The sequence below is a fragment of the Citrus sinensis genome, chromosome 4 (genome assembly GCF_022201045.2).
Source record: "Citrus sinensis cultivar Valencia sweet orange chromosome 4, DVS_A1.0, whole genome shotgun sequence".
Classification (NCBI taxonomy): domain Eukaryota; kingdom Viridiplantae; phylum Streptophyta; class Magnoliopsida; order Sapindales; family Rutaceae; genus Citrus; species Citrus sinensis.
Window position 1 is genome coordinate 5435510 of NC_068559.1, and position 26473 is coordinate 5461982.

Sequence of the window (26473 nt, forward strand, 5' to 3'; positions counted from 1 at the left end):
CCAAACCTTTTTGGGTCCTTGAGAGTCAGCAATGGTTCCTTTCGGAACCCAAACACATTTCATACCATAATATGCATTTCTCTTCACTGCACATCTATTTTTCATATGGCCATCTTGATTGCAATAATGACATACAATTTTATTGTTAATAGATGTATTCTTCACAAAATAACTCTTGTAAAATTTTTGTTTCAAATTCGGTTTATAACCTATGCCACTTTTGTCAAATACACATTTTTGTGAGTTTAGCAAATTGTCCAACATCTTTTGCCCATTTGTGAATTTTAGCACAATTTCATTTAGTTCATTGCTCTTCTTTCTAAGCATTTCATTTTCATTTTTCAAGTCATTCATGTGTGACTCTAAGTGCTCATGTGAAGTGCTAGAATTCTCAAATAATGCAATACTATCATGCAATGTTTTATTTTCTAATTCTAGGCATGTGATCTTTGCACTAAATGAATCATTTTCATTCTTAAGCTCTATCATCTTCTTTTTAAGACATATATTCTTTTTACCAATCTTCATTAGCTCATCATGCAAATCCTTAAAAGCATCATGCAATTCATCATATGTAGGAAGAACACTTACCTCATCAAGTTCATCACATGATTCTTCCCAACGGTCATGAGAGCTAAGTTTGTCATTTTTTGTTGCTCATCCTCATCACTTGTTTCCTCATCGCTATCATCTCATGTGGCCACCATAGCTTTCTTCTTGAGTTTGTTGAGAAGAGGACATTCCGGTCGTATGTGTCCGGGCTTCTTGCATTCATAACAAGTGATTGGCTCCTTCTTCTCCTTCTTATTCTTGTAGCCTCTGAACTTTCTCTGCTCATTATTCTTCTTGTAAAATTTTCTGAATCTTCTAGCTAACATAGCCAACTCCTCATCATCCATTTCACTTTCCTCATCATTCTCACGTTTTGAAGCCTTGAGAGCAATGTTTTTCTTCTTTTCTTCATGCCCTTTTTCAGTTGCCAAATCTTCTTCATATGAAATGAGGGAGCCAATTAAATCATCAATAGGTAATACATTTAAATCCTTGGCTTCCTCAATGGCAGTCCTTTTTAGTCTCCATTCCTTAGGTAGAGACTTAATGATTTTCTTGACTTTTTCGCTATTTGAAAAAGTCTTTCCTAGGGCTCCTAGAGTGTTCACTATGTCCGTGAATCTAGTATACATAGAGTACACATTTTCATTTTATTCCATTTGGAACAATTCATATTGTCGAGTGTACCTACTTATTTTAGATTCTTTCACTTGGTTCGTGCCTTCATAGACAACCTCAAGTTTGTGCCAAATTTCATTAGCACTTTCGCAACTAGACACTCTATGAAACTCTTTTTTATCTAGTACACAAAACAAGGCATTCATGGTCTTGGAATTTAGAGAAGCTTTTCTCTTTTCGAATTCATTCCAATCCCGTGAAGGTTTTGGAATATCTTCTCCTACTTCATTTTTAGTCAAAGGCATGAATGGACCATCATTAACGATTTCCCAAATCTCATAATCTAAGGCTTGCAAGTAAATTCTCATCATAGTTTTCCAATATTGGTAATCGTTTCCATCAAAGTAAGGTGGTCTAGTGGTGGACTGCCCTTCTCTAAATGTGGAATCATTTTGAGTTGCCATTGATCTTTAACTCTAGATGGTTAAATCTAAATAAGAGCACCTTGCGCTGATATCAAATGAAATATAAGTGTGCAACCCAAGAGGGGGGTGAATTGAAATTTTAAAATTTATCCTAACAAATCCACACAACAAGCAATCTAATGTCTTAACAATAATTGAAAACAATAAGTTCAATTATAGCACAATAATTAAAGAGTAAGGGAGAAGAGAAACAAACACACGAATTTTTACGCGGTTCAGCAATCCCCGCTTACGTCCACGCCTCCAAGCGATCCAAGCTCAAAGATTTCACTATCCAAGCCTTTCCAAGGCTTCAACGATTACAATTGACTTCGAGGTGTCAATGAACCTTTACAACAAGAGATTATATCTCCAATCTCTTCACTCAAGTGTCACACACAATCAAACTCTTACAAATGAATTGAAGAAATGAAAGTTACAATGAAACTCACTCAATGAGTAGATATTCAAATATGAAGAACAATGAATGATTAAATGATTTGTGTTTTGCAAGTTGAAGGCTCAAGATATCACGTGTGCTTTTTGTTTCTGCTTGTTAGAGAGATTCAAAATGAGTTGGATTTGAGTTCTTATAGTTTGAGCTCGAAAACTAGCTGTTACTCACATTCCAGGCGTATCCGATTTGCCGTTAATGGAATCCGATAAGTCAAATTTATGTTACCGTTAAGGCAAAATTCAAAATTTGCCGGATTCGGAATCCGGTAAGCCGTTTTCGTTCTGGATACATTCTGCCCCGAATCTGGTTTTTCAATTTTTATAACCGGCAAGCCGGATGCTACAGTAACCTGCTACAATGAAATTTTTCTTAAATTTTTAGTTTGACCCCAAAACTTTATAAAACTGTAGTATGTCCCAAAACGTTATGAAACTTTGCAAATAAGTCCAATTTCAGAATTTCTAAATAATTCTTCATTAATCCCAAACTTTCTGAAATTATGATTTCGCCCAAACTTGTGAAATTATAGAATGACCCAAAAACATTTAAATAGTTTCAAATAGGTCCAAATCCGAAATTTAAAACACTATCAAAGATTTTGAAATTATTTTCATTTTAGTCCAAAATGCTTTAATTCCATAACATCATTTTCTTATTATAAAAGCACAATTCATAAATCTTTACTTAATAAATACATGTGGTTTGTTATCATTAAATTCAATATTTATAGTCATATAGGCTAACACTCTTGTGTGCTGGTTTTTTATTATGTGTGAAAACAGAAGAAGAAGCTGCCTTTTTATACACATGTGAGGATGTAACAGTAGCACAATATTGAATTTTCGAATTCAATACAAGCCATTTAATTGTTATAACAGCCAAACACGAGTTAAACCAAATCGGTCATGGATTCTCACCCCCTGCGCACGCGTGTGGAGAGAGCCTCTATCCTTAAATTTTTTGTTCATGCATAGTTAAGTGTTTATATATAAACACTAATCCATTGGCTTCTTTTTCCTATGTGGGATAAGTCTCATTTCCTTTCAAATTTCTAACTTCAAGGGTGCACTTTGAGAGACAATTTCTCATTCCCCCAAGCACCATTTTGAGTAAATAAATATATACTTTTGAAGTATTCACGGAGTATAACCCAAACTTCACAAGATTCTCCACTATCGCTAAGTGGGACCCACTCAAAAAATGCCCTTAAAATAACATGTTGATATGCTATTTTTTCAAGAATCCCCCACATGAATGAAAATTGGCAGTAAAACAGAAAACCGCTAAATTTTGACATCAAAACCATTTTGACCTTAATGGTCAAGTTTATTGGATTGATACCTAGCACATGATAGGTAGGTCTTATCCTTTAAACCTTCCCTTGTGATAGTATATTTACTTTACTGGCTGATCAGTAGACGCGATGTCCTTGAACTGTTCTGCCGTTAGTGTAAACGATCATATACTACACATAAGTATTTCTCCTAGCACTGTTGAGTTTTCATGGTTTTGTTCATTTTGGCCTTGAACATCTACCTGATTCTGCAAGAGTTTCTAAGAGCCGAACCCCTAACAGCTCCCTTTAAAACGACCTCGCTTCTCTCTCACATAGGTGATATCTTAATTAAGAGTAACCCGCATTACTCCGCTCGAATTTCCAACGCATAAGAATCATTAAGAGCCTAGCTCAACCTTATTCCTCACGGGCATTACTATTTCACCATAGGAATGGTTAATGAGATAATCCTCTCAAGAGAATGACCCCCCACAATGATCAAACTTTAGTCTTTAATAATTAAGTTGTCTTATTGAACCTAGATCTTGGGATCTCCAGTCAACTAAGTTGGGTTTTCCTTCGTTATTGACTAATCATTCTATGGGTTTTAATCCAATTTCCCTCGATAATTTTTCTACTAGCTCTCTATTTAATCCTTTGGTTAGTGGATCCACAATGTTATCCTTTGACCTCACATAGTCAATAGAAATAACTCCAGTAGAAATAAGTTGTCTAATGGTATTATGTCTACGACGTATGTGTCTAGACTTACCATTATACATATTGCTTTGTGCCCTACCGATAGCTGATTGACTATCGCAATGAATACAAATTGTAAGCACAGGCTTTCGCCACTTTGGAACACCTTCTAAAAAATTGCATAGCCATTCTGCTTCTTCACCACATTTATCTAATGTAATGAATTCAAATTCCATTGTAGATCTGGCAATTACTGTCTGTTTAGAAGATCTCCATGATACAGTTGCACCTGCTAGTGTAAACACATAGCCGCTAGTGTAAACACATAGCCGCTAGTGGATTTTGAATCTTTTATATCAGATATCCAGTTAGCATCACTAAATCCTTCTAATACTTCTGGATACCTAGTATAGTGCAGTCCATAATTACGAGTGTATTAAAGATACCTAAGTACTCTTACGATAGCTTTCCAATGATCAATTCCTGGATTACTTGTATATTTACTAAGTTTACTTACTGTATAGGCTAGATCTGGTCTGGTACAATTTGTTAAATACATCAGACTGCCTATTATTCTAGCATATTCCACTTGAGAAATATCCTCTCCTCTGTTTTTCGATAGATGGATACTCGTATCTAATGGAGTTTTAGACACAGTATTATCATCTTTATTAAATTTCCCAAGAATTTTATCTACATAATGAGTTTGACTTAGAATAAGTCCATTAAAAGCCCTTGAGATTTTAATTCCCAAAATGACATCTGCAAGACCCATGTCTTTCATGTCAAACTTAGACTTTAATATATTCTTGGTAGATTTAATCATGCCATCATCGCTCCCAACAATGAGCATATCATCAACATATAAATAAAAAATGACATAGTCATTTTCTGTTTTTTTGACATAAACACATTTGTCACACTCGTTGATCTTAGAGCCACTTGTGATCATCGTATGATCAAATTTTTCATGCCACTGTTTCGGTGCTTGTTTCAAGCCATATAATGACTTTACCAATTTACAAACTTTCTTTTCTTGTCCTGGAGCTATAAAACCTTCAGGTTGCTCTATGTAGATTTCTTCATCTAAATCTCCATTTAGAAAAGCCATCTTTACATCCATTTGATGTATCTTGAGATTACGCAAAATTGTAATTGCTATTATCATCCGAATGGAATTTATTCTCGTAACATGAGAATAAGTGTCAAAGTAATCAAGGTCTTCTCATTGCCTATAACCTTTAATTACAAGCCTAACCTTGTACTTATCGATTGATCCATCGGCTTTCATTCTCCTTTTGAAAATCCATTTAGACCCCAAAAGTTTACATCCTGAAGGAAGATCTACTAGCTTCCAGGTATGATTTTGTAAAATGGATTCAACTTCATTGTTAATGGCTTCTTTCCATAAAGCGCCTTCAAGTGAAGTTACAGCTTCTTTGAAGCTTTAAGGTTCACTTTCTAACAAATACGTCAGAAAGTCTTGACCAAAAGACTTTTCTATTCTAGCTCTTTTGCTACGTCTGACCTCAACTTCTTGTTCTTCTTCTTCTTCTAGAGCTTCATCATTTTCTTCATTTCCAATTTTTGTTTCATGAAATTATCGTAGTTCTCTCAATTCCACTCTAGAATTGCAAGGAAATACATGTTCGAAAAACGATGCATTTCTTGATTCTATTATTGTATTTTTGTGGACATCTGAAAATTCAGACTCATGCACCAGAAATCAATAAACACTACTGTTTTGTGCATAACCAATGAAAATGCAGTCAATAGTTTTTGGTCCTATTTTTACTTTTTTATTTGAAGGAACCACTACTTTAGCAAGACACCCTCACACTCGTAAGAATTAATAAGAAGGTGCTCTACCTTTCCACAGTTCATATGGGGTTTTATCTTCTTGCTTTCGGGGTATCTTATTTAATAAATAATTAGTTGACAAAACAGTTGCTCCCCACATATTCTGGGGTAACACAGAACTTATTAACATTGCATTTATCATTTTTTTTAAAGTTCGATTTTTTCGCTCTGCAATCCCATTAGATTGAGGTGAATATAGAGCCGTGACTTGATGTATGATTCCACTTTGTTCACATAATGACTCAAGCGAAACAACATACTCACCACCACAGTCACTCATTAATTCTTTGATTTTTTCTATTAAGTTGATTCTCAACTTCATTTTTGTAAAGAATAAACTTTTCTAAAGTTTCATCTTTACTTTTCAACAAATATACATAGCAATACTTTGTGCAATCGTCAATAAAGGTAATAAAATATTTATTACCACCTCTTGTTTGAATGGATTTAAAATCACAAATATCATTATATATTAAAACTAGTGGTTCGGTGTTTCTTTTAATTGTTTGGAAAAATGACCTAGTTAGTTTTGCCTCAACACAAGTTTCACACTTATGTTTCAAATCAATTTCGAAATTTGGAATATGCTTCATGTTAATTAATTTACGTAAAGAATTAAAATTAACATGTCTTAATCTACCATACCAAAGATTAGAAGACTCAAGCAAATAAGTAGAAGAACTAGCTTCATTATTAATTTTTGATTTTAGAGTCATTACATTGAGCTTAAATAGTCCATCATTAACATAACCCTTTCCCGCATACATCTCATTCTTAGACAAAACTACCATATCTGACTCAAACACTATTCGGAAACCATGTTTATTCAACAGCGATCCAGACACCAAGTTCTTCCGAATTTCTGGCACATAAAGCACATCGTTCAGAGTCAGTTCTTTTCCAGAAGTCATCTTCAAAAACACCTTCCTTTGACCCTCAATCTCAGACGTAGCAGAATTCCCCATGAATAGCTTCTCTCCATTGCTAACTGCTTCAAATGAAGTGAACAACCCTTTGTCCAAGCAAACATGTCTGGTTGCTCTCGTATCAATCCGCCATTCTCTCGGATTAGAGCCAACCAGATTCACTTCTGAAACCACTGCAGAGAGGTTTATGTCTGAAACATGTTAAGTAATATTTTTCACCACATTCGCCTCTCGCTTCTTTTTAGGCAACCTGTAATCTGAAGCCTTGTGACCCATCTTATCACAATTAAAACATTTTCCTTGAAACTTTGTTTGCTTCTTGGAAATTCCTTCTTTTGGACCCAATTTTTTATTTTTATTATTGTTAGGTCAATGTTCAACAACATTTACCTTTGCCATAGAAATAGCCCCTCTTCTTTCTGCATTTCTATTATCTTCCTCAATTCGGAGCTTAACAACCAGCCCTTCAATATTCATTTCCTTGCATTTATGCTTCAAATAGCTCTCGAAATCTTTCCAAGCAAGAGGCAATTTTTCAATAATTGCAGCCACTTGAAAAGTTTCACTTAGCATCATCCCTTCTGCAAGGATTTCAGATAATATGATTTGAAGCTCTTGTACTTAACTTATTACAGTTTTAGAATCCATCATTTTATAGTCTAGGAAGCGACCAACAACAAACTTTTTGGTACCCGCATCCTCAGTTTTATATTTTCGGTCTAAGGATTCACATAGCTTCTTGGTTGTTTTCTTTCCTATGTATACATTATACAAGGAATCACTAAGGTCATTCATTACATAATTTTTACATAAAAAATCAGAATGGTGCCATGCATCAATTGCACTTGCAACTTGAATATTTGTTTCACCCTCTTTGGGTTTAGGAGCATCCTCCGTCAAGAACCTCGCAAGGTTCAACGTGGTCAAGTAAAAGAATATCTTTTGCTGCCAACGTTTGAAATTCTGGCCATTGAATTTTTCTGGCCTTTCTTCATGGTTCACAGGAATTGCCACAGAGGCTGGTTCCTTCACAACAGATGGTCCAGCAGCAGAAGCTGAAACAAGGACAATCGGAACTACATCATTGGTTTCGGAAGTTGCCATCTCTACGTTTAAATCTGTTTTAAGATTGTTAGAAAAATCACAGTGAGTTAAACAAATAAAAACCAGTAGCTAATTTAAACAATAACATAAAACAACAACTGGAAATCACGAATGAACAACTGAAAAACAGCAGGGAAAAGAAAACTGAAAACAAAAAAAAAAATCCGAGGCCTGCACAGGACAGTTTCCTTAAAACAGATTTACCACCTACTGCAGTGCTTTAGGTTTGAAGGTAACTGTTTACCAGGATTAGAGATGGCCAATGGGCCGGGCAACACGTGGCACGGTACGGGTACGGCACGTGTCCGTACGGCACGGCACGGCACGAGCATGTCTCGGTGAGGCATGAGGCACGGCACGGCACGCACGTGGGCCGTGCCGGGCCTAGAATTTTAGGCACGCGGACCTTAAAGCACGGCACAATTAGAGATGGGCCAAAGCACGGCACGCAAAAAAGCACGTAATAAGCACGGTTCATTGGTGGGCTAGCACGCGGCCCGTGAGCCATCAATAGCACGTGGGCCAAAATATATCCAAGTAAATTTTTTTAACAAAAAGTAAATATAAAATGTTATAAAATTAAAGTAAAATATCTTGAAATTAAATGTTTTAATATATTTTTTAGTATAGACTTTTAAAAATTAATTTAAATCATTAAATCTTAGTTTAAATAAATATTCTAATTTTTTATGATTATAATTTATTAAATGAATAAGTAAATATCATGATTTTAATAAATAAAATTATAAATATCATAATTTTATTTATGAAATTTATTAAATGAATAATGTTATTTATGATATTTATTTAATTATTTATTTTTGTTTATAATTTATTAAATGAATAAGTAAATAACTAAATATCATGATTTTAATAAATAAAATTATAAATATCATAAATTTATAAATTATAAATAAAAAATAAATTTTTTTCCAATATAATAATAAAATATTTTTAATAGGAAATATTTTTCATATTAATATTAAATCATAACTTAGTTAATATTTAATACAGATACGTTTCATTTGTGAATGAAATATTTTTCATATTTATACAAAAGAAAAAATTATGATAAATTAAAAATTACATTTTCATTAAATGAAGTTAAAGTACAATTATAATATTAGTAATTCAAATAAAATTAAGTGTAATTTGCATCACTATAGTTAATAGTACATCCCAACTAGGTTAGCACCTACTGAACCATCTATCATTTGCAAATTTATAACCTTCTCACTAATAAAATTTGTTTCAAAAAGTTACAAGAAAAAAAAGTCTCTAGTCTTTGGAAGTGGCTTCAATGTTCAGTACTCTGCATAATTTAGATCCACTTCATCTTGATCAACATTCAAACTCTCAATTTGTTTAATTAAAGCATTTTGCCAATCTTGTTGCACTCGGCGTTCAGCATCTTCCCAATCTTTCAAACACAACAAAGAGTCTAATGTCTTTGATGACAATCTTGACCGATGTTCATCTAGAATTCTGCCACATGTACTAAAAGTTGATTCTGATGCTACAGTTGAAGCTGGAGGGGTTAGTAGATCACAGGTCATAAGGGATAATATAGGGAAAAAAGATGTCTTACCCATCTAAAATTATAAAATATCAAAATTTTACAATTGTGAAGGAGTTGCTAAATCTTCAAGATTGGCAGAACAATATCTTTGCAATTCATTATGGTAGCGTTTACTTTTTGGATTGGAGTGGGAATCCTAAGGAGTGTGAATCCTAGGATTGGAAGTGTGGAGTGGGAGTTGGAGTAAGTTGTTTACTTGCACTGGAATGAAAGTATGGAATGGAGATCAGAATCCAATTTATGTGTTTACTTTGTCTTGGATTGGGAGTAAATAGTTTTAAATTACAATTTTATCCTTTTGTAAAGAATTATAGTTTTTAATTACAAAGTTCATAAAAAAAATATTTAATGAATAAACATTTATTTTATTATATTTATAAATTTATAATAATTATTAATATTCTTAATTATGAACATCACAATTTTTTTAAATTTTATTTATATAAATTAAAAACTGTTGATAAGGGCAATATAAATGAAATATTTTTACTATTAACATAGTATGAAATTAATATTTTCTTAGAATAAACTATTTATTAGTATTAATAATTAATATTAAATAAATATAATACTATTATTTTTAAACAAATATAATAATATTATATTTTCAAATAAAGATTGTATATAGTAATATTATTAATTCTCCATTAATATAATAATATTATTTTTAAGTAAATTAAACTTGGAATCAAACCGAATTATTATTTAGTTAAATATAATAATATTATTTAAATATTTATTAAATATAGTTATAGTAAATTTAATAAAAAGAAGGGTAAATATAAAATGAAACATTATTTTATTTTATATAATTATATTAAATTTATTAATATAATATTATTTAGTACAAAATTAATATTTTCTTAGAATAAACTATTTATTATTATTAATATTAAATAAATATAGTACTATTATTTTTAAAATAAATATAATAATATTATATTATTAAATAAAGATAGCATATATTTATTAATTCTCTATTAATATAATAATATTATTTTTAAGTAATTTTAACTTATAATCAATGTAAATTATTATTTAGTTAAATATAATTATATTATTTAAATAAATATAATTATAAATTATTTTATTTTATTAAATTAAATTAAAAACAAATGGTAGAAAATGGTGAGGTGAATTATTATTTAGTTAAATATAATTATATTACTTAAATAAATATAATTATAAATTATTTTATTTTATTAAATTAAATTAAAAACAAAGGGTAGAAAATGGTGAGGTGAGAGTGGATTCCCACTCCCACATCTCTCCATAGGAGTCCCACTCCCACTCCCCACTCCAAAAATGGGTGGGGCCCACGGAGTGGGAGGAATCCACACTCCTCACTCCCACTCCAGAAAGTAAACATTGCCTATGATTAGTATCAATACTAGAGGCAACACCCTTACCTTTGAGTAACAAAAGGTGAGCTGGATTTTTATAAGAAGTCGATGCTTGTTGAACATTAGAATATGTATTGCTTGATCCGAATTTATTTCGATAAAAATTAAAAAGTTCATGCATAGAGGACATAATTGTATCAAAATTTGTATCAAGCCCGGTTTGTAAATTTTCACTAATACCCTCAACTAAAAGTTTTGCACCAACTTCCTTGATTGTAGGATCCAACACTACTGCAAAAATAAATAGGTGGGGAATATCTTTCCAATATTTTTGGAATTTTTCCTCCATGGTATCACAAACATTTTTAAACATAATATTCTCTCTAAAAGTCTTAAAAGTATAACTTATATTATACAAGTGCATTAACACTTTACATGAAGTAGGCTCATAAACAATAGAACATGCAAGAGTAGCATCATAAAATACCTTTAAAAAATCCATAAATTTAAATGCAACATTCCAATCATAATCAGTGATATGATAATCTTCATCATTCATTCTCTCATTGTAAAAACTAGAAATTGCTTTAGAATAGTTTTGACAAGAAAGCAACATTAAATACGTAGAATTCCAACGAACTTTCATGTCAAGGTTGAATTTTCTCCTTTTCAATCCAAAAATTTTGAACATCTCCAAAAATTGTTGACGTCTTGAAGGTGCTCTAATATATAAAATGGCTGCTCTAATTTTTTCTAAATAATGATTTATATGAGTCATACTAGCTTGAACAATTAAATTAATAATATGACACACACATCTCACATGAAAAAATTTTGAACCACGTGCAGGCATGAGAGTATAAATATTCCGCAAAAACATATCAATTGCAGCTGTATTGGCAAATGCATTATCAAATGATATGCTAAACAATTTATCAGTAATTTCATATTCTCTTAAAACAGACATTATAACTGCATAAATTACTGAACCAGTGTGAGGATATTCTAATTCATGAAATGCAAGCAATTTTTTTTTCCAACCTCCATTTACCATTAATGTCATGCATAGAGTGCGAAGTCACACAAAAATAACCAACCATATTAATACCAGTCCAACAATCATAAGAAATTGAAATAACACCATTAAAATTGATAAAAGTATTAATTAAAAGTTTTTTCATGTCATGAAAAATTTTAGTTAAATCACATTTTAATGTATTTCTAGGCACTTTCTTAAGTTGAAGCTGAACATACCTTTGCAAAAAATTTATTAGACGTTCATCTTCTGAAAATGTTAAAGGTTGTTCTGCTGCAACAATATACCGAGCCAATCCTTCTCGCATGTTCTGTTGTGAATATCTTAATGATGTTATACCGGAAGGTCCAGAACCATATTGTGAGAGTTGGGTTTGTGTTAGGTCTTGTGGCACGTGTTTTGTCTGACAAGTTTCCATATGTCGTCTAAGATGTCCAGTTCCACCATTGCTTTTGGCACTTAAAGCAGATTGACAATATTTGCACACTGCTTGATCCATCATTTCACCTTTTTTGTTTTAACGTTTTTCCAAAGTAAAACATGACCAAACAATCGATGTTCTTTGTCGTTTGGAGGTAGTAGTAGGACTGGCAGTCGAAGAAGTAGAACCACTTTAACTTGCTTGAGAAGTAGGAGGCGATTGTTAAGGTGGGACAATAAATATATTACTTGGATCAAATTCTGGTGCAGCAATTTCTTCATTTGCAACTTCCTCCCCCTCTTCAACAAAATTAAAATTCTCATCTAACTCGAAATGAGAGTGAGACGTTTTATATAATCAGTGTTTTGGTAAATAAAGGCGTCTGGAATGTATTTGTGCGGGTGAAAAAAAGAAAAAAAATTATTGAGCAAGAGAATGGAGATTCGTGTGTTAAATGGTGTTGAATGATGTTTTGCTTTTGTTTGAGATTTCAGTAACAAAGGGAAGTTGCTGGAATTGTTGCTGGAATTGTAGCAAAGAAGATTGGACAAGCAGAGACTAGAGATGACTGATGAGACAAGAGAGATAACGAGGAGATAGAGATTGAGAAGTGAGATAAGTTCGAAAATAATTTAATTGTTTAAGTAAAATAAAAAAGTAAACATATTAACGGTCAAGACAGGCAAACACGCAAAGCTTCCTACAAGACTGCCAACCTACAAGTCTACAACTGCGAAGCTTCCTGCAACTCTGCAAGGCTGCAGCAAATTAAACAGTTGCATTTAATTATTCATTTATCCGTTGGAATTGTAAGGTGAGTAATTGATTTAATTTAGAATTTTTTTATTATTAAAAATCAGAAATAGTTAATTGTTGAGGGACATGTCTATGGTACCGATTATGTAACAAACATCTCCCGTCATCCCACTCCCACCATCCGATTGTCTATTGTTTAGTTTCTCACTCCACATCCAACGGCTGATGCTGCAGTCTGTAGCTTACAAATTATGTAAGCTAGTCAAGTCCAATTGTTGAATGCCCATGTTGTGAAATTGACTAGTCACCTAATCATATCAACTTTATTGTTAATTCAATTAATTCAGAATTTTTTTATTCAATTAATTCAGAATTTTTTTTGTCCGTTGGGTGAGTAATGAAAATATGAAATTAATTTAAATTTTTTTTGTCATTAAAAATCAAAAAACATTAATTGATAATCAGAGCCCGACTGCTCATACTGTAAAATTGAGTAGTCATATCAATTTTACTGTTAATTCAAAAAAAAAATTTGTCCGTTGGGTGAGTAATTCAATTAATTCAGAATTTTTTTAATTCAATTAATTCAGAATTTTTTTTGTCGGTTGGGTGAGTAATAAAATTAATTTAAATTTTTTTATTATTTAATAATTAGAAAAAATTAATTTCTAAGTGCACCGTTGTTTTTTATTTTTAAAAATAATTTTAGTAATTAATTTTTTTTCAAAACAACATATTAAATTAAAAAAAATTTGTGGTTCATTGTTACAAGAGAATCACGCAACTATCACAATGTTAATAAATCCTATCACAAGTGTATTGATGAGATAATATTATAGTAGTAAACTAGTAATACGGGAGGAGCTTGCATTCATTATGTAGAGTATTTTCTTTCTTTGAATTCAAATTCTCAACTCAAATTTTCAACACGGTAGTTGTCATATAGTGCACATGCAGACGTGCAGATTGCAGTGCAGCCAATTCAAGTTTCAGGATTTGAAAATTGTGAAAGTTGCAATTTGCAAGCGTGTTGTAATTTGTAAAATTGAGTAATCATGTCAATTTTATTGTTGCGAGTCTTGTGACTGTAAAATTTTAAAATTATGTGCAGTGTAATCAATTAAAAATTTGAAAAATTATGAAAGTTAACTGACAATGATGTGTAAATAATAAAAAATTGGGATCATTGTGCATTTGTTTTAATATTTTTATTTATTTTTTAAATAATTTAAGATTTTTTTCCTACATGCCAACCAAGCACTTGCCTCACGGCTATATTTATATTTCACTAAATAGTTTTTTACTTACTCTTTTTACTCCCACTGACAAAGTAAATAAAATTAATTTTTTTCTTTTTATTACTATCTAATATTATATATACACGCCATTATGCTATGATGCTTCACAATTCTTATTCTTCTTCTTTTTCCTCAAACTTTCCAATATTCTAAAAGCCAAAATCATTATGAATCCGTAGCAACATAATATGAATGCAGAAGAACCTCAACACCCTCAAGAATACGGTGTTGATGTAGTTGGACCTCAACAAAATGCTAGGCTAAATCAGCCCAGAAGTCGTTTTTTAAATGAGATTTTTCAAAATTTTACTACAATAAGGGAGGAAATAATAGATAATAGTTTGCATCGTCCTTACAAGCGGATGATCTTGAGGTGCAACTATTGTCATCGAGAAGTTATTTATTCAAACACCCATGGCACCTTGGGTTTACGTCGGCATGTGTCAAATTGTTTAGCTCGCCACCAGCCGAGATAGAATTAACCTTGCTCGTTTCCCGTATCCATAGTTGTGATTAATAAATGTTTTTTTCGTGCTTGTTATTCGTCAATTAATCGTAGTTTGCGTTTCGTAGTTGTAACTTGTAAGTTGTGACCTATGATTTGTTATATTAATATTTCGTAGTTATGACTTATTGTAATGATTATTCGAGAATTGCATTTTTAATTTTAATTAATTATTATTATGATCTATGGAATTAAATTTAATTAAATTTATGTATTGTTGTGTTATGAATTATGATTGATTATTGTGAAATAAAATATATAGTTGTGAAATTTTGATAAACTAATAATAAAATGTTAATTGCTTTCTTAATAAAAATTAATATTATTATGATTATGAATATTATTATTATTATTATCATTATTATTATTATTATATTGGTGGGCTTAAAAAAGCACGTCAGGCATGTGGGCTTGAATAAAGCACGCCAGACACGTGGGCTTTTTTAAGCACGATAAAAAAACAAAAAGTTGGTGGGCTTTTTTTGGGCATGGCCCACGGCACGGCACGAGCGGGCTCGTGCTGTGGGCCGTGCTGGGCTCAACTGAAAAAAAGGTAGGCACGGCACGGCACGGCCCACCAATTTGGTGGGTCGTGCCGTGCCGGCCCACGAGCCCTTATGGGCCGACAGTTGATGCCGGCACGGCCCATTGGCCACAGTTAACAAGGATACAACGGGCATGAATTTTTTGTCAAGCACAGACAAATAATTCGGGCGAACCACAACAGTGTATAAGCTCGATGAAGAACAGAACGACGAAAGAATGAAAGAAATTTTTAGAGTGCTCTTGTGTGCTGGTTTTTCTTATGTGTCAAAACAGAAGAAGAAGCTGTCTTTTTATACACATGTGAGGATGTAACAACAACACAATATTGAATTTTCGAATTCAATACATGCCATTTAATTGTTATAACTGCCAATTGAATTGTTTAAATTCAATTCAGTCAATTGATTTCAAAATTGAATTGTATAACAGCTCAAAATGATTGCGAAGCTGTTACAAATCTTTTGAATTCAAAAACGTGAAACTGTTACAAAAAAAAATTTAAAAGAAAATTAAAAACATGTCATGCAAGCTTGGTGATTTTGGGCTGACATTGGTGTACGCAGGACGTGCGGGCGCACACGAGTTCAACCAAATCGGTCATGGATTCGCACCCCCTCTGCGCACGCGTGTGGAGAGAGCCCCTATCCTTAAAATTCTTGTTCATGCATGGTTAAGTGTTTATATATAAACACTAATCCCTTGACTTCTTTTTCCTACGTGGGATAAGCCTCATTTCCTTTCAAATTTCTAACTTTAAAGGGGTACTTTGAGAGACAATTTCTCATTCACCCAAGTACTATTTTGAGTAAATAAATATACACTTTTGAAGTATTCACGAAGTAGAACCCGAACTTCATAAGATTCTCCACTTTCGTTAAGTGGGACCCACTCAAAAAATGGCCTTAAAATAACTTGTTGATATCCTATTTTTTTAACATGAACTGCATTTTCAAAATAATTTGTCATTTACATGATGAATACTACATCATTTATTATAGGGTATAATGTATGAAGCATCATCATTCATCATTCTCTAATAATAAGCATTGACTAGTATTTAATTATAGCTGCTTCTACAGTTCCTTTGTTCGGGGAGTTTTATTTTCAACTCAAAATTATCAACTGCTAAGATGAAAGTAAAGTAAAGCTAGCGGCTATGGAATGGAACATACAAGTTAATGAGGCTCATAAAAGTTGTCATTAAACAAAACGTATAGAGAGATAAAAGTAAAGTCTTGAAATGCTGAAGAAGAAAATTTCAGTCTTAAAATAATCTCCTCTGATTCTTGTGTAGTGCTTTTTATTCTACTTCTAGTAATCTTTAGTCTTTTATTTTTGAAATATTTTGTCTGGATTCTTGTGTGGTCTGCAATCCTGATTTATGCAAGCAAATTCTAAACCTCAACATTTGATTTCTTCCAGCTTCAACTTTCTCGAAGCTTGATTTCGATGTTGTTATCAGAAAATAAACAATAAAAGAATATATATATAATCATTACAAGGAACACTCTTTAACTTTTTATTTAAAAGAAAGATGTAAATTAATATTATGAATTCGCAAGATAGGACTTGTCTATAAAAATCAATTTGTAAGAGAAGGGTGTCTTAAAGTTAATAATAGTCTATCGATTAAACTTTAATTGATGTGAAATCCAATATTTCATCATCTTTTAAAACTGACGTCCACAATGATTCACACAGTAAGGTAACAAATATAAAACTGCTATAGCAAGAGCCAAACCTTGGCTGAGTTAAAAGAATATGAGAATAAAATATGGAGAATAATTAATTCTTAAAAAGCTTGTGAGATTGGTAATATAAGAGAAGTAGTAAAAATATAAATAAGCACAAACGGTAGTAAATGAAAAATGCCTCAAAAGCGAGAAAATTAAAGGCCTTTCATTCGCATACGTACCTCATACGTCTCTGCAGGCAGATGCACAGAAACATGGGCCGTGGCCCAGTTCATCTCTAGCCAGTCACTTCCAAATTTAGGAATGCTTTCCAAAAATAAATTTTTAGAAGAAAAAATTTAAGTTTAATACGACGTCGTGACTGTGTTCCCAGTTTAATTGCCTCCCCGTTTCGACATTTCAGTTTTCTCAAAAAAATCCCTTTCAAAAAAAAAAAAAAAAAAAAAAAAAAAAGACAAACACACCCCAGCGTTAGGTAAAGAGTTAAAAATCTTCCTAACATTTAAAAAAAATATTTATACCTCAATTTATTATAAATTTACTATTATATCGTTTTAGTATATAAAAAAATTATTAAATTATCTAATTTATTTATATATTATTAATAAAATTATAAATAAACAAGTTGGATATTATAAAAAAAAATTATAAATATACCTTTATTATCCAATTCTTCTATTTAAATTTTTATTAATAATTAATTTTTAAAAAAAACATCTACACACTTAAAAAAAATTATAAATAAATTATAATTTTAAAAATAAAATTAGTTATTAATAATCAATTTTATTTAAACTTTAAATTTTTATATTTTAACAATTCTCCACATGTCATCATTTAAACTTATATATTTATAACTAATTTTCTATGTTATTTATTATGGTATTAATAATTAATTTTATTTTTAAAATTATAATTTATTTATGATTTTTGTAGGTGTATAGATTTTTTTAAAAATTAATTATTGATAAAAATTTAAATTGAGAAATTAGACAATGAGAATATATTTATAATTTTTTTTATAATATCCAACTTGTTTATTTATAATTTTATTAATAATATATAAATAATTTAATAGTTTAATATATTTTTTATATGTTAAAAAAATATAATGATAAAATTATAATAAATTAGAATATAAATATATTTTTTTAAATAATAGAGGAATTTTTGTTACTTTAACTGTGTTTATCTTTTTTCTAAAAAAAAAAAATATCTGTTCTTCCTCAATTGTAATTTGTAAAGCGTTCTTGGACATGGAGCAACTGCTTGGTTGATGAAAATCTCTCAATTACTACTAAGGGGATCCTTTGGGTAAAAAGGTATCTTTCTTTTTTTTAATTCACGATTACTGCTCTGTTCTCTCGTTCTGTAGTCCATGTATCAGTCTTTTGATTTTTTTTTTCAATTTTTTTTTTCTAAAGAACAACAACCTAAGGGTATGTTTTAGAATTTCTTTTTTCATTTTATGAAATCACATTATAATTAACTGGTATTATAAGTATAAATCCATATAATCATAATATAGCTTCTGCTGCATCAAGCATAGCTTGAAAATCTGCCGCTACTAAAAGATAGGCGAGATCTGCAAAGATCTACAAGCTGAAGTATAGGAAGATAGGTGATTGGTAAATATCAGTTGCCAAGTAAAAGTGGGTGTTTACATTTTCAGCAATGCACAACGGTTAAAAATGTACCCTGAAGTGAAGCATTATTTGGCTAACTTGTTTTATTCAACGTTCAGGGAAGCTGTGATATCATGATGAGAAGTGGAGTTCTTGAGGTGGACGGGATATCTGCACTTCCGGAACCAATATTGCACCACATTTTGTCATTTCTCCCTTTCAAAGAAGTTGCTCAAACTTGTTTGTTGTCGAAAAGATGGAAACAAGTATGGCAGACATTCCCGGATGTGGAAGTAGGTGGAGTGTTCACGAATCCAAGAAAGTCGAAGGAGATATTGACATCTTTGGAACGAGCTTTGCTGAATCGCCAGGATAAGATGATAAGCATTAAGAAGTTCAGTCTTGAGTTGGACTTAATAAATTCTCCAGAAAACGCATCATTGGCAGGCCAATGCCTTGGCTTGGCAATAGAAAGTGAAGTTAAAGAGTTGGTACTTGTACATTGGCGTAGTGAACGGCGCAATTTACCTGAAATAATTTTTTATGTAGAATCATTACATGTTTTGGAGTTAAGTTATTGTAAGCTGCAGCAACCAAGTAAAAATGTGAAGTTATTTTCCTTGCGGAAATTGGCTTTGAGGGAGGTTTGTGCTGATGATCAAGCCATTGCGAGTCTCATTTCTGGGTGTCCTTTGATCGAATATTTGGAAATAAGAAGCTGTGAAGGGCTCGAAAGTCTAGACTTAGTTAATCTTAGTAATCTCAAGGAGATCATTTTGGTAAACACCTCTGACATTAAACGGGTGGAGATCAAAACATCAAATGTCAATGCTCTAGCTATTCATCAAACGTATCTATTTCCTATTGAGGTCAATGTAAGCTCTTGTGGGAATCTCAAATGCTTAAAATTTGATTTTCTTCCCATAGAAGATGAGTGGCTCTGCAATGGAATTTCTAAACTTCCTCTCCTGGAGTACTTGAGCATGACTAAGTGTCACAAATTGACGAGTGTTAGGATTTCGAGTCCCTGTCTTAAGACATTGATCTTAGAATGCTGTGACAAACTGATTCAAGTGGAGATTGAGACTCCTAATCTAAGTATATTCAAATATCATGGTGATCTGATATCATTCTCTTCAAATGCTTTGTCTTTGTCTGAAACAAGTCTCTGTTTTTCCTCCCATTTAATGGTCAACATCGAATGGGTTGTTGAATATTTTGAAATTCTCGCTATGTTTCAGAAGTTTTCAAAGGTTTTGAATTTACAATGTCGTGAAGGTGAGGTATGTCAGTGGCTCAATGCTTGCTTACAAATATATATATATATTTGGTTAAATGTTCCCTTTTACGGAGTAATTTATCACCATGCATTGTGAATCTCTAACTCCATATTTTTTTTTCCAAATTTATTTCCTAAAGAATGTGATTGTTCCACAAGAACTGAGGCAGATCCAATCCCCCCCATTGACTAGTGTCAAGAAATTGAACTATTCAGTAAGAACGGACAGTTGGGATTTTTCAGTTGCAAATGTTCGGGCTCGCAGTTCGCGTTTTTCAATCGCAAATGTTTTGGATGGCTTGCTTTGGACGTCACCTCATGCAGAGATGGTATCAATAGAGCATGGTCATCTGCACAAGTTTTCTTTTCAGGTGTTAAATTGTTTTCATTTAATTCAAGACTTGATCTATAATTTGAGGATGAAATAAGACAGTTGAATTTATTGAATCATTCAATTTACTGTATTTAGGGTTTACTAGTGTCATGCCTGTGTTTTTCTGGGCATTTCATTGAACAACTAAAACTGCAGAGTTCTGGGCATTTCATTGAACAACTAAAACTGCAGAGTCCAAAACTTCAAATAAGTCCACAGCACTAGTTATGGAGGTTTTGTGAATTCCTGTTAAGTCCACGACACTAATTACAGCACGGATGGTTATTGTTGAAGATAACAAAACAAAATTACTTGTTTTAATTATGATCACTAGAGCCTAAAATAATGTATTTTTAACAAATGATGTTTATTGCCAATTCACTTTCTTTTCAGATCTCATACAAGAAGCAGCTAATTTATGATGGAGAGATTCCTCGGTGTTGCCAGTCCCTTCCCGTCTCGTGTTGGCAACATTGCATAAATGAAGTTAAGGTAGAGCATACTAAATCGCTGAGTATAACTGAGGATGGTGAATTGCAACATGATGTAAGAAGTTATTATTGTTTTGAGGGTGGTGAAGATATCTTTGAGAAGATTGACGATCTGTCAGAAGTTGTTTAAAAATCTATTAGATGTTAAGCAGTGTCCTAGAGTCAGGCATTCACTATTGAAGTAACTCTAACTGTCTGTACCTCTAGACGTGGGTATCAACCGCTAGGAATTGCTTTCGCTTTTGCTCTTCACCGGGGTGCTGATTGTCCAGCTAAAGATTTTAATCTGACTTGATTTGATATTTTATGTTTATATATTTTGAATGGTGTAAGCTTATTTCTGAATTTGAATTGAAGACAACTTTAGCTTTATTTTTCTTCACTCTATGGGAATGGGACAATTGTTGATGTAGTGATGGCTACCGCAAATTATTACTGTTGTTATTAGAATGCTCTGCATTCTGCATGCCGTTTTTTCTTGGGCTGTTTGGCATTTCGCTTCGGAGTTCAAACTTCTTTATTACGTTATTGCAGTAATTATTTATATATAGAGATTCGAAAGTACATTAGAGGTATTATACCTAATTATTGCATATATGTTATGTGTTAATTTATTTTAAAAAATTATTAAGTAATACTTAGTTACATTTAATTAAATTATACATGTTACCTCTAATGTATTCTAAATTTTTAAATTTTTCCTATGTATGCTATTGAAGAATTTTCACTATGTACGCTGTTGAATCTAATTTTTTCCTATGCATGCTATTGAAGAATTTTTCCTATGTATGCTATTGAAGTGACTTGGGGAAAGAGATGGTTTCTCTTAAAATTAATTCTAAATAAGCACCGGCATACCGGAAGAGCTCCGCGTACCACCCTAGTATATAATAACCTCTTTCAATTCGAGGCTCACAAGGGATTTGATTCCCAAAATCTTTGTAATCCTTGCCTTATAATTTAGCTTGATAAAATAAGCACCAATAAAGTGGATTTCACTGATAATCAAATCATTGCGAAATTTAATAATCCTCCTTCATAAAACATGCATAGGGGTACATGTATCTCTCAAATATTGATATATTGCAACATCCAAGCCTTCAAAATCAAACATATTTTTTTTTTTTTTGGTCTTATCCACGAGGTATCCTGGGGAGGGCCCCAACTGTGGGAGGCACCTTTAAGCCCGTACCACAACCCAGACTAGAAGTCCCCGCTCGAACCGGGAGGCACAGGTTCTCCCAACAAATGCGACTTCCCTGCGACTCGAACTGGGGAGCAAACCCAGTCAAGCCACTTAAGGGGACTCCATTGCCAGTGGAGCCAACACTTTGTTGGTAAATCAAACATATTTTGATTAAGAGAAACAATACTGATACCCCATGAAAAGAGCTCGTTTCTTTCATTTCAAACAATTATTACTAAATAAATACTAAAAAATAAAAATAAAACCCTTGACAACTAATTAATCATGAGTCCAATTAAGAAATATTTTACTGGTAAAGAAATAAAACATAACATTCAACTGTACAAACATACAGGCAGCTATTTAAACTACCAGATGTCCTACCAAACATCCTTTGATTCATTAAATATATGGATCCACAAACACCAAAATATCATGCTTGATATAGTTTTAACAGGTCCAGAGGCCATATTTACAAATATTATCCTGAGAAAAAACTTTTTAATGTTCAAATTCAACATAATTTATGGCCTAGGGCATACTAAAAAGTGCGGCGGGCAGGAGGAATTGAAGTGATCACATCTCAGCCACCAATTTTCCTGAACCAGCTGGAACTTCAGAAAGTGAGCCCTCCATCCACCTCCTCAGCATCGCTAATGCAGCTTTAGGCTGGTCCATGGGAACCATATGACCAGAGTCATGAACCTGTCAATGAGTATATCAAACCAACCTCGTCAGCGCTGATGATTAGCTATTGAGAACTGCAAATAAGAGCACAAGTAGCCACACAAACAGAAAGAGAGAAAGGCGGGAAGAGAGAAAAGAGAGAGAGAGACTAACCTTGAGGAAACTGAGAGGTCCGTTAGTTTTCAGCACACCAGCTTCTGAACCATCAACTTCGAAAGGAATCTCAGGAGATGCTACAAAGTCTTTCTGACCAGACCATTCCATTGCATGAACCCATCTCGAATTACCTACCCATCCAGGAAGTAGTTAGAATGATGTATGTTATCACCCACAATTGCCTAAAATGTTAATTCCCTAAATCATGAGATGTTCACTTTCAGATAAAGCCTGAAAGCTTACCAAGCCAGTTGCAAATGAGATCGTATTCTCCGGCATATACAAGCAACTTGACTCCATCCTCGAGAAGTCCCGGAATTCCAACTTCAAGGTTCCTCATCCAGTCTACAAGCATAGCCTGATACACTGTAGGGCTGCAAGACACAAACTCTATGTCCCCAACACCAATAGCTTCCCTGACAGATTTATCATTGAGGAATTTCTCCATGTTCGAGAAGTCATAGCAGAGGCTCCCAACACACTTCTTTCTAATGTCATAGTACTGCAAGGTGACCATATGAATGTCAATAATATGCGTCAAAATCTACTTGAAATCTATTTTTCACTTTCTATATTACACAATTGACAAGCAATGCAATTATTGAACCTGTGAATGAATTTTATATTCTTTTGGAGCATATTTTATATATACAAAACAAAACAGCCAAGGTCACGGCCTGTCTTCAGAATTTATGAATGGAGTAATGAATAATCTAAAAGAAAGATTCTCAAACTCTCTTACATTTATATCACCAGCAATTGCTATGATACTACTGAATACACTATTGCAAACAAAATATGAAGCCAAGCAAGAAAGGGTACCATCAGTGCCTGAAAAAGGAGGCAAATGTTTAATCAGAGAAAAAGATTGTTGCCAGTTGATAACAGAGAATATCCATGCAAAAAACAAAGTACAAAAGTAAACTCACAAGTAAATTCAACCAGTAAACATCCAAGTGTTAAAACCCAAAAAAAAAAAAAAAACTTTTAATATGACAATAAAAATAGAAACAAGAAAGATAGAACAATCCCAAAAGTAGCATTACCACAAAGCTTTATCGCCAGTTCACACACTGGGATGATCTTGCTGATACGATTGTACTGTGATTTGTTAATAATCCCCATATCCAATGCATAATCTGGGTAAGCTTTGTACTGGACACCGGGATCAGTAAGCCCGTTACCAATGGCAAAACCCTGTTTGACCATAACACTTTGTGAGATAGAACTACATAGAACAAGTTCAAATCAAATACAGATACTAATGGCATACCTTCAAATTAATATGAATGCCTTCTTTAGCTTTGTTCCCATTGTGCACTCGAGCAGCAAATGCAGGAATATAGTGCCCAGCATATGATTCCCCAGTTATATAGAAGTCATTCTCTGCAAGCTTAGGATGCTCCTCAAAGAAGGCCTAGTATCATACAAGAGCCCAGTAAGAAGTAAATATACTGTCATAGATAATACGTTTCTGTATTTCGTTTTCCCTACAAAAACTGGAATGATATCAACTCCAATCGATCATGATAAATTGCAGATTTCAGTTTCATTTTGGTAGATGAGCTTGAAAAGAAAAGAAGCCCACCTGTAAGAAGTCATAGAGGTCATTGCTAACTCCATTTTCATTGTGACGAATGTCACGTTTATCAGAAGTGTAACTAAACCCAGTCCCAGTAGGTTGATCAACATACAGAAGGTTTGATGCCTGTGAAATAACCAAAGAATTTGTTACATTTCTAGTTAGCAAGAAGTTTCGTACTAAAACTTTGCTCGCAAATAAACTAAAAATGATAAATAAGCAAAGGAAGAAAACATGAATATGCATATCATGAAATGGCTGATTCTTCCCCCCCCCCAACCAAAAAAAAAAAAAAAAGGCTGGTAATGCTATAAAAACTCTGGCTACATATCAAGACCTAAGAACAAAAGCACCCAAGAGTCCATAAAATAATGTTCCAGACCAATCTATCCCCATGATAGTAAATGAAAAGGTGATTAAAAAGGAAGAGAGATACCTTATCCCAACCATGCTCGTTCCAAACAAGAGACATATTATCTGCAATACTGAACGGACCATTTTCATAAAATACAGCCAATTCACTACTGCACCCGGGCCCTCCAGTCAACCAGATTACAACAGGATCCTTCTTGCTGTTGCGTGATTCGAAGAAGAAGTAAAACATCCTACAAACAAGAAGCATGATTGCTCAGTGAAAATTGAAAATAAATAAGATTCACAAAGACAAACTCATACACAAGATGCAAAAAAGTATAGAGATCACAGGACAAAAGAATTAATTGCACTGACAACTTAAAAAAGATAATTTACCCACTTAATATAATCGTTCAATGCATCCATGGTTTGTCACTGAACACTACATCCTAGATAATCAGTGCATATATATGGATTCAAATTTACTAAGCAGAAATAAGACTGCCAACAAAAGACTAGATAATCGTTATACGCATTCCATACATAACTCATTTTTTTATTTTTCATATCTCACAGCAAAATTATACCTAAGAAGGCGAGTAAACTTACAAACCTAATAAGTTTCTCAAATTATTTTTCTTTCTGAGAAAATCAAAACAAGCTGTAGCATCACATTAACCTCAATAAATCCTAAAAGCATACAAACAACTCAATTTGTTTTTTTTTTTTTTTTGGTCAGATTGACTATGTACCAACAGGCAATTAATAATCAGCAACCTACTGTCCAAAAACAACTTATTTCTAAATCTGCAACATTTAAAAAAAAAAAGGATTTTGATTCGCAATAGAAACAAATAACGCACTTCTTCGTTTTAAATTACAAACATTAGTCTTAATCTAAATATTTAATTAATAAATCAATAAAATAATAAATTTTAGGGTTTTTGAAAAATACTTAGCGTCGTGAGAGTGGGGAAGCTTGTAATATCCAGCATGATGCCCCAAATCCTCGACGGAGACTCCACCACCGGACTCCCTCAACAAGTTAATCCGCTTCTCGACGATCCTCTTCCCAGTTCCGGCCAACAACGGAGCCGATTGACGGCCGTCGACCAGGTTGACATCCTCCTTGGGGAACAAGTTGAGCTGCCTGATCAGCTTCTCCGCCTGTAAGGACGGAAATGTTGAGGCACCCAAACGACGGTCGTTTAATAGAAATGCCGATGGCGAGACGAATAGCAGAGAGAGAACTAGACCGAAAAATATTTTCATTTTCTCCATCTTCTGTGGCGATTTTGAAAAGAAACTAACACGCCGAACTGATTTTTATAGTGCGAGACGAATATTACACGTGTCACAAACTAACAGCCTGCGAAATTTTAGAGAACGTTGGTTGCCATTTTTTTTTTGTCCCTATTTCTAAGTGAAATAACAGATAAGAACGTATTGTTTAATTAATTTCGTACAGGTCCCTAGCTAGTAGCTTCTCCTAATGAAATAGGAGAAAGTGATAAATAATTTTACAAGGTATAAGAATTGCCTTTTTGGTCTTCATTTTTAAGTGAGTGGTGTTCTATATTATAAATCAACTCCTTAAGAAATAAAA

General features: G+C 32.8%; 2 protein-coding genes across 2 annotated transcripts; one reads left to right on the top strand and one right to left on the bottom strand.

The window, feature by feature from the left end:
• The first annotated feature begins 18317 nt into the window (after nt 1–18317).
• On the top strand, nt 18318–21314 carry LOC102616811 (F-box/LRR-repeat protein At5g02910-like). Its single transcript, XM_006485525.4, has 4 exons — nt 18318–18456; nt 18879–20042; nt 20179–20409; nt 20805–21314. Exons 2-4 carry the CDS (start codon nt 18894–18896, stop codon nt 21030–21032), a joined length of 1608 nt encoding a protein of 535 aa, XP_006485588.1. The 5' UTR covers nt 18318–18456; nt 18879–18893; the 3' UTR covers nt 21033–21314.
• A 1134-nt stretch (nt 21315–22448) lies between these two features.
• LOC102616514 (serine carboxypeptidase-like) lies at nt 22449–26171 on the bottom strand. The gene is made up of 9 exons (XM_006485524.4): nt 25823–26171; nt 24950–25118; nt 24520–24639; nt 24205–24348; nt 23978–24128; nt 23674–23762; nt 23175–23433; nt 22929–23062; nt 22449–22793 (listed from the first exon to the last, which is right to left on the bottom strand). Exons 1-9 carry the CDS (start codon nt 26146–26148, stop codon nt 22665–22667), a joined length of 1521 nt encoding a protein of 506 aa, XP_006485587.1. The 5' UTR covers nt 26149–26171; the 3' UTR covers nt 22449–22664.
• Nucleotides 26172–26473: the final 302 nt, after the last annotated feature.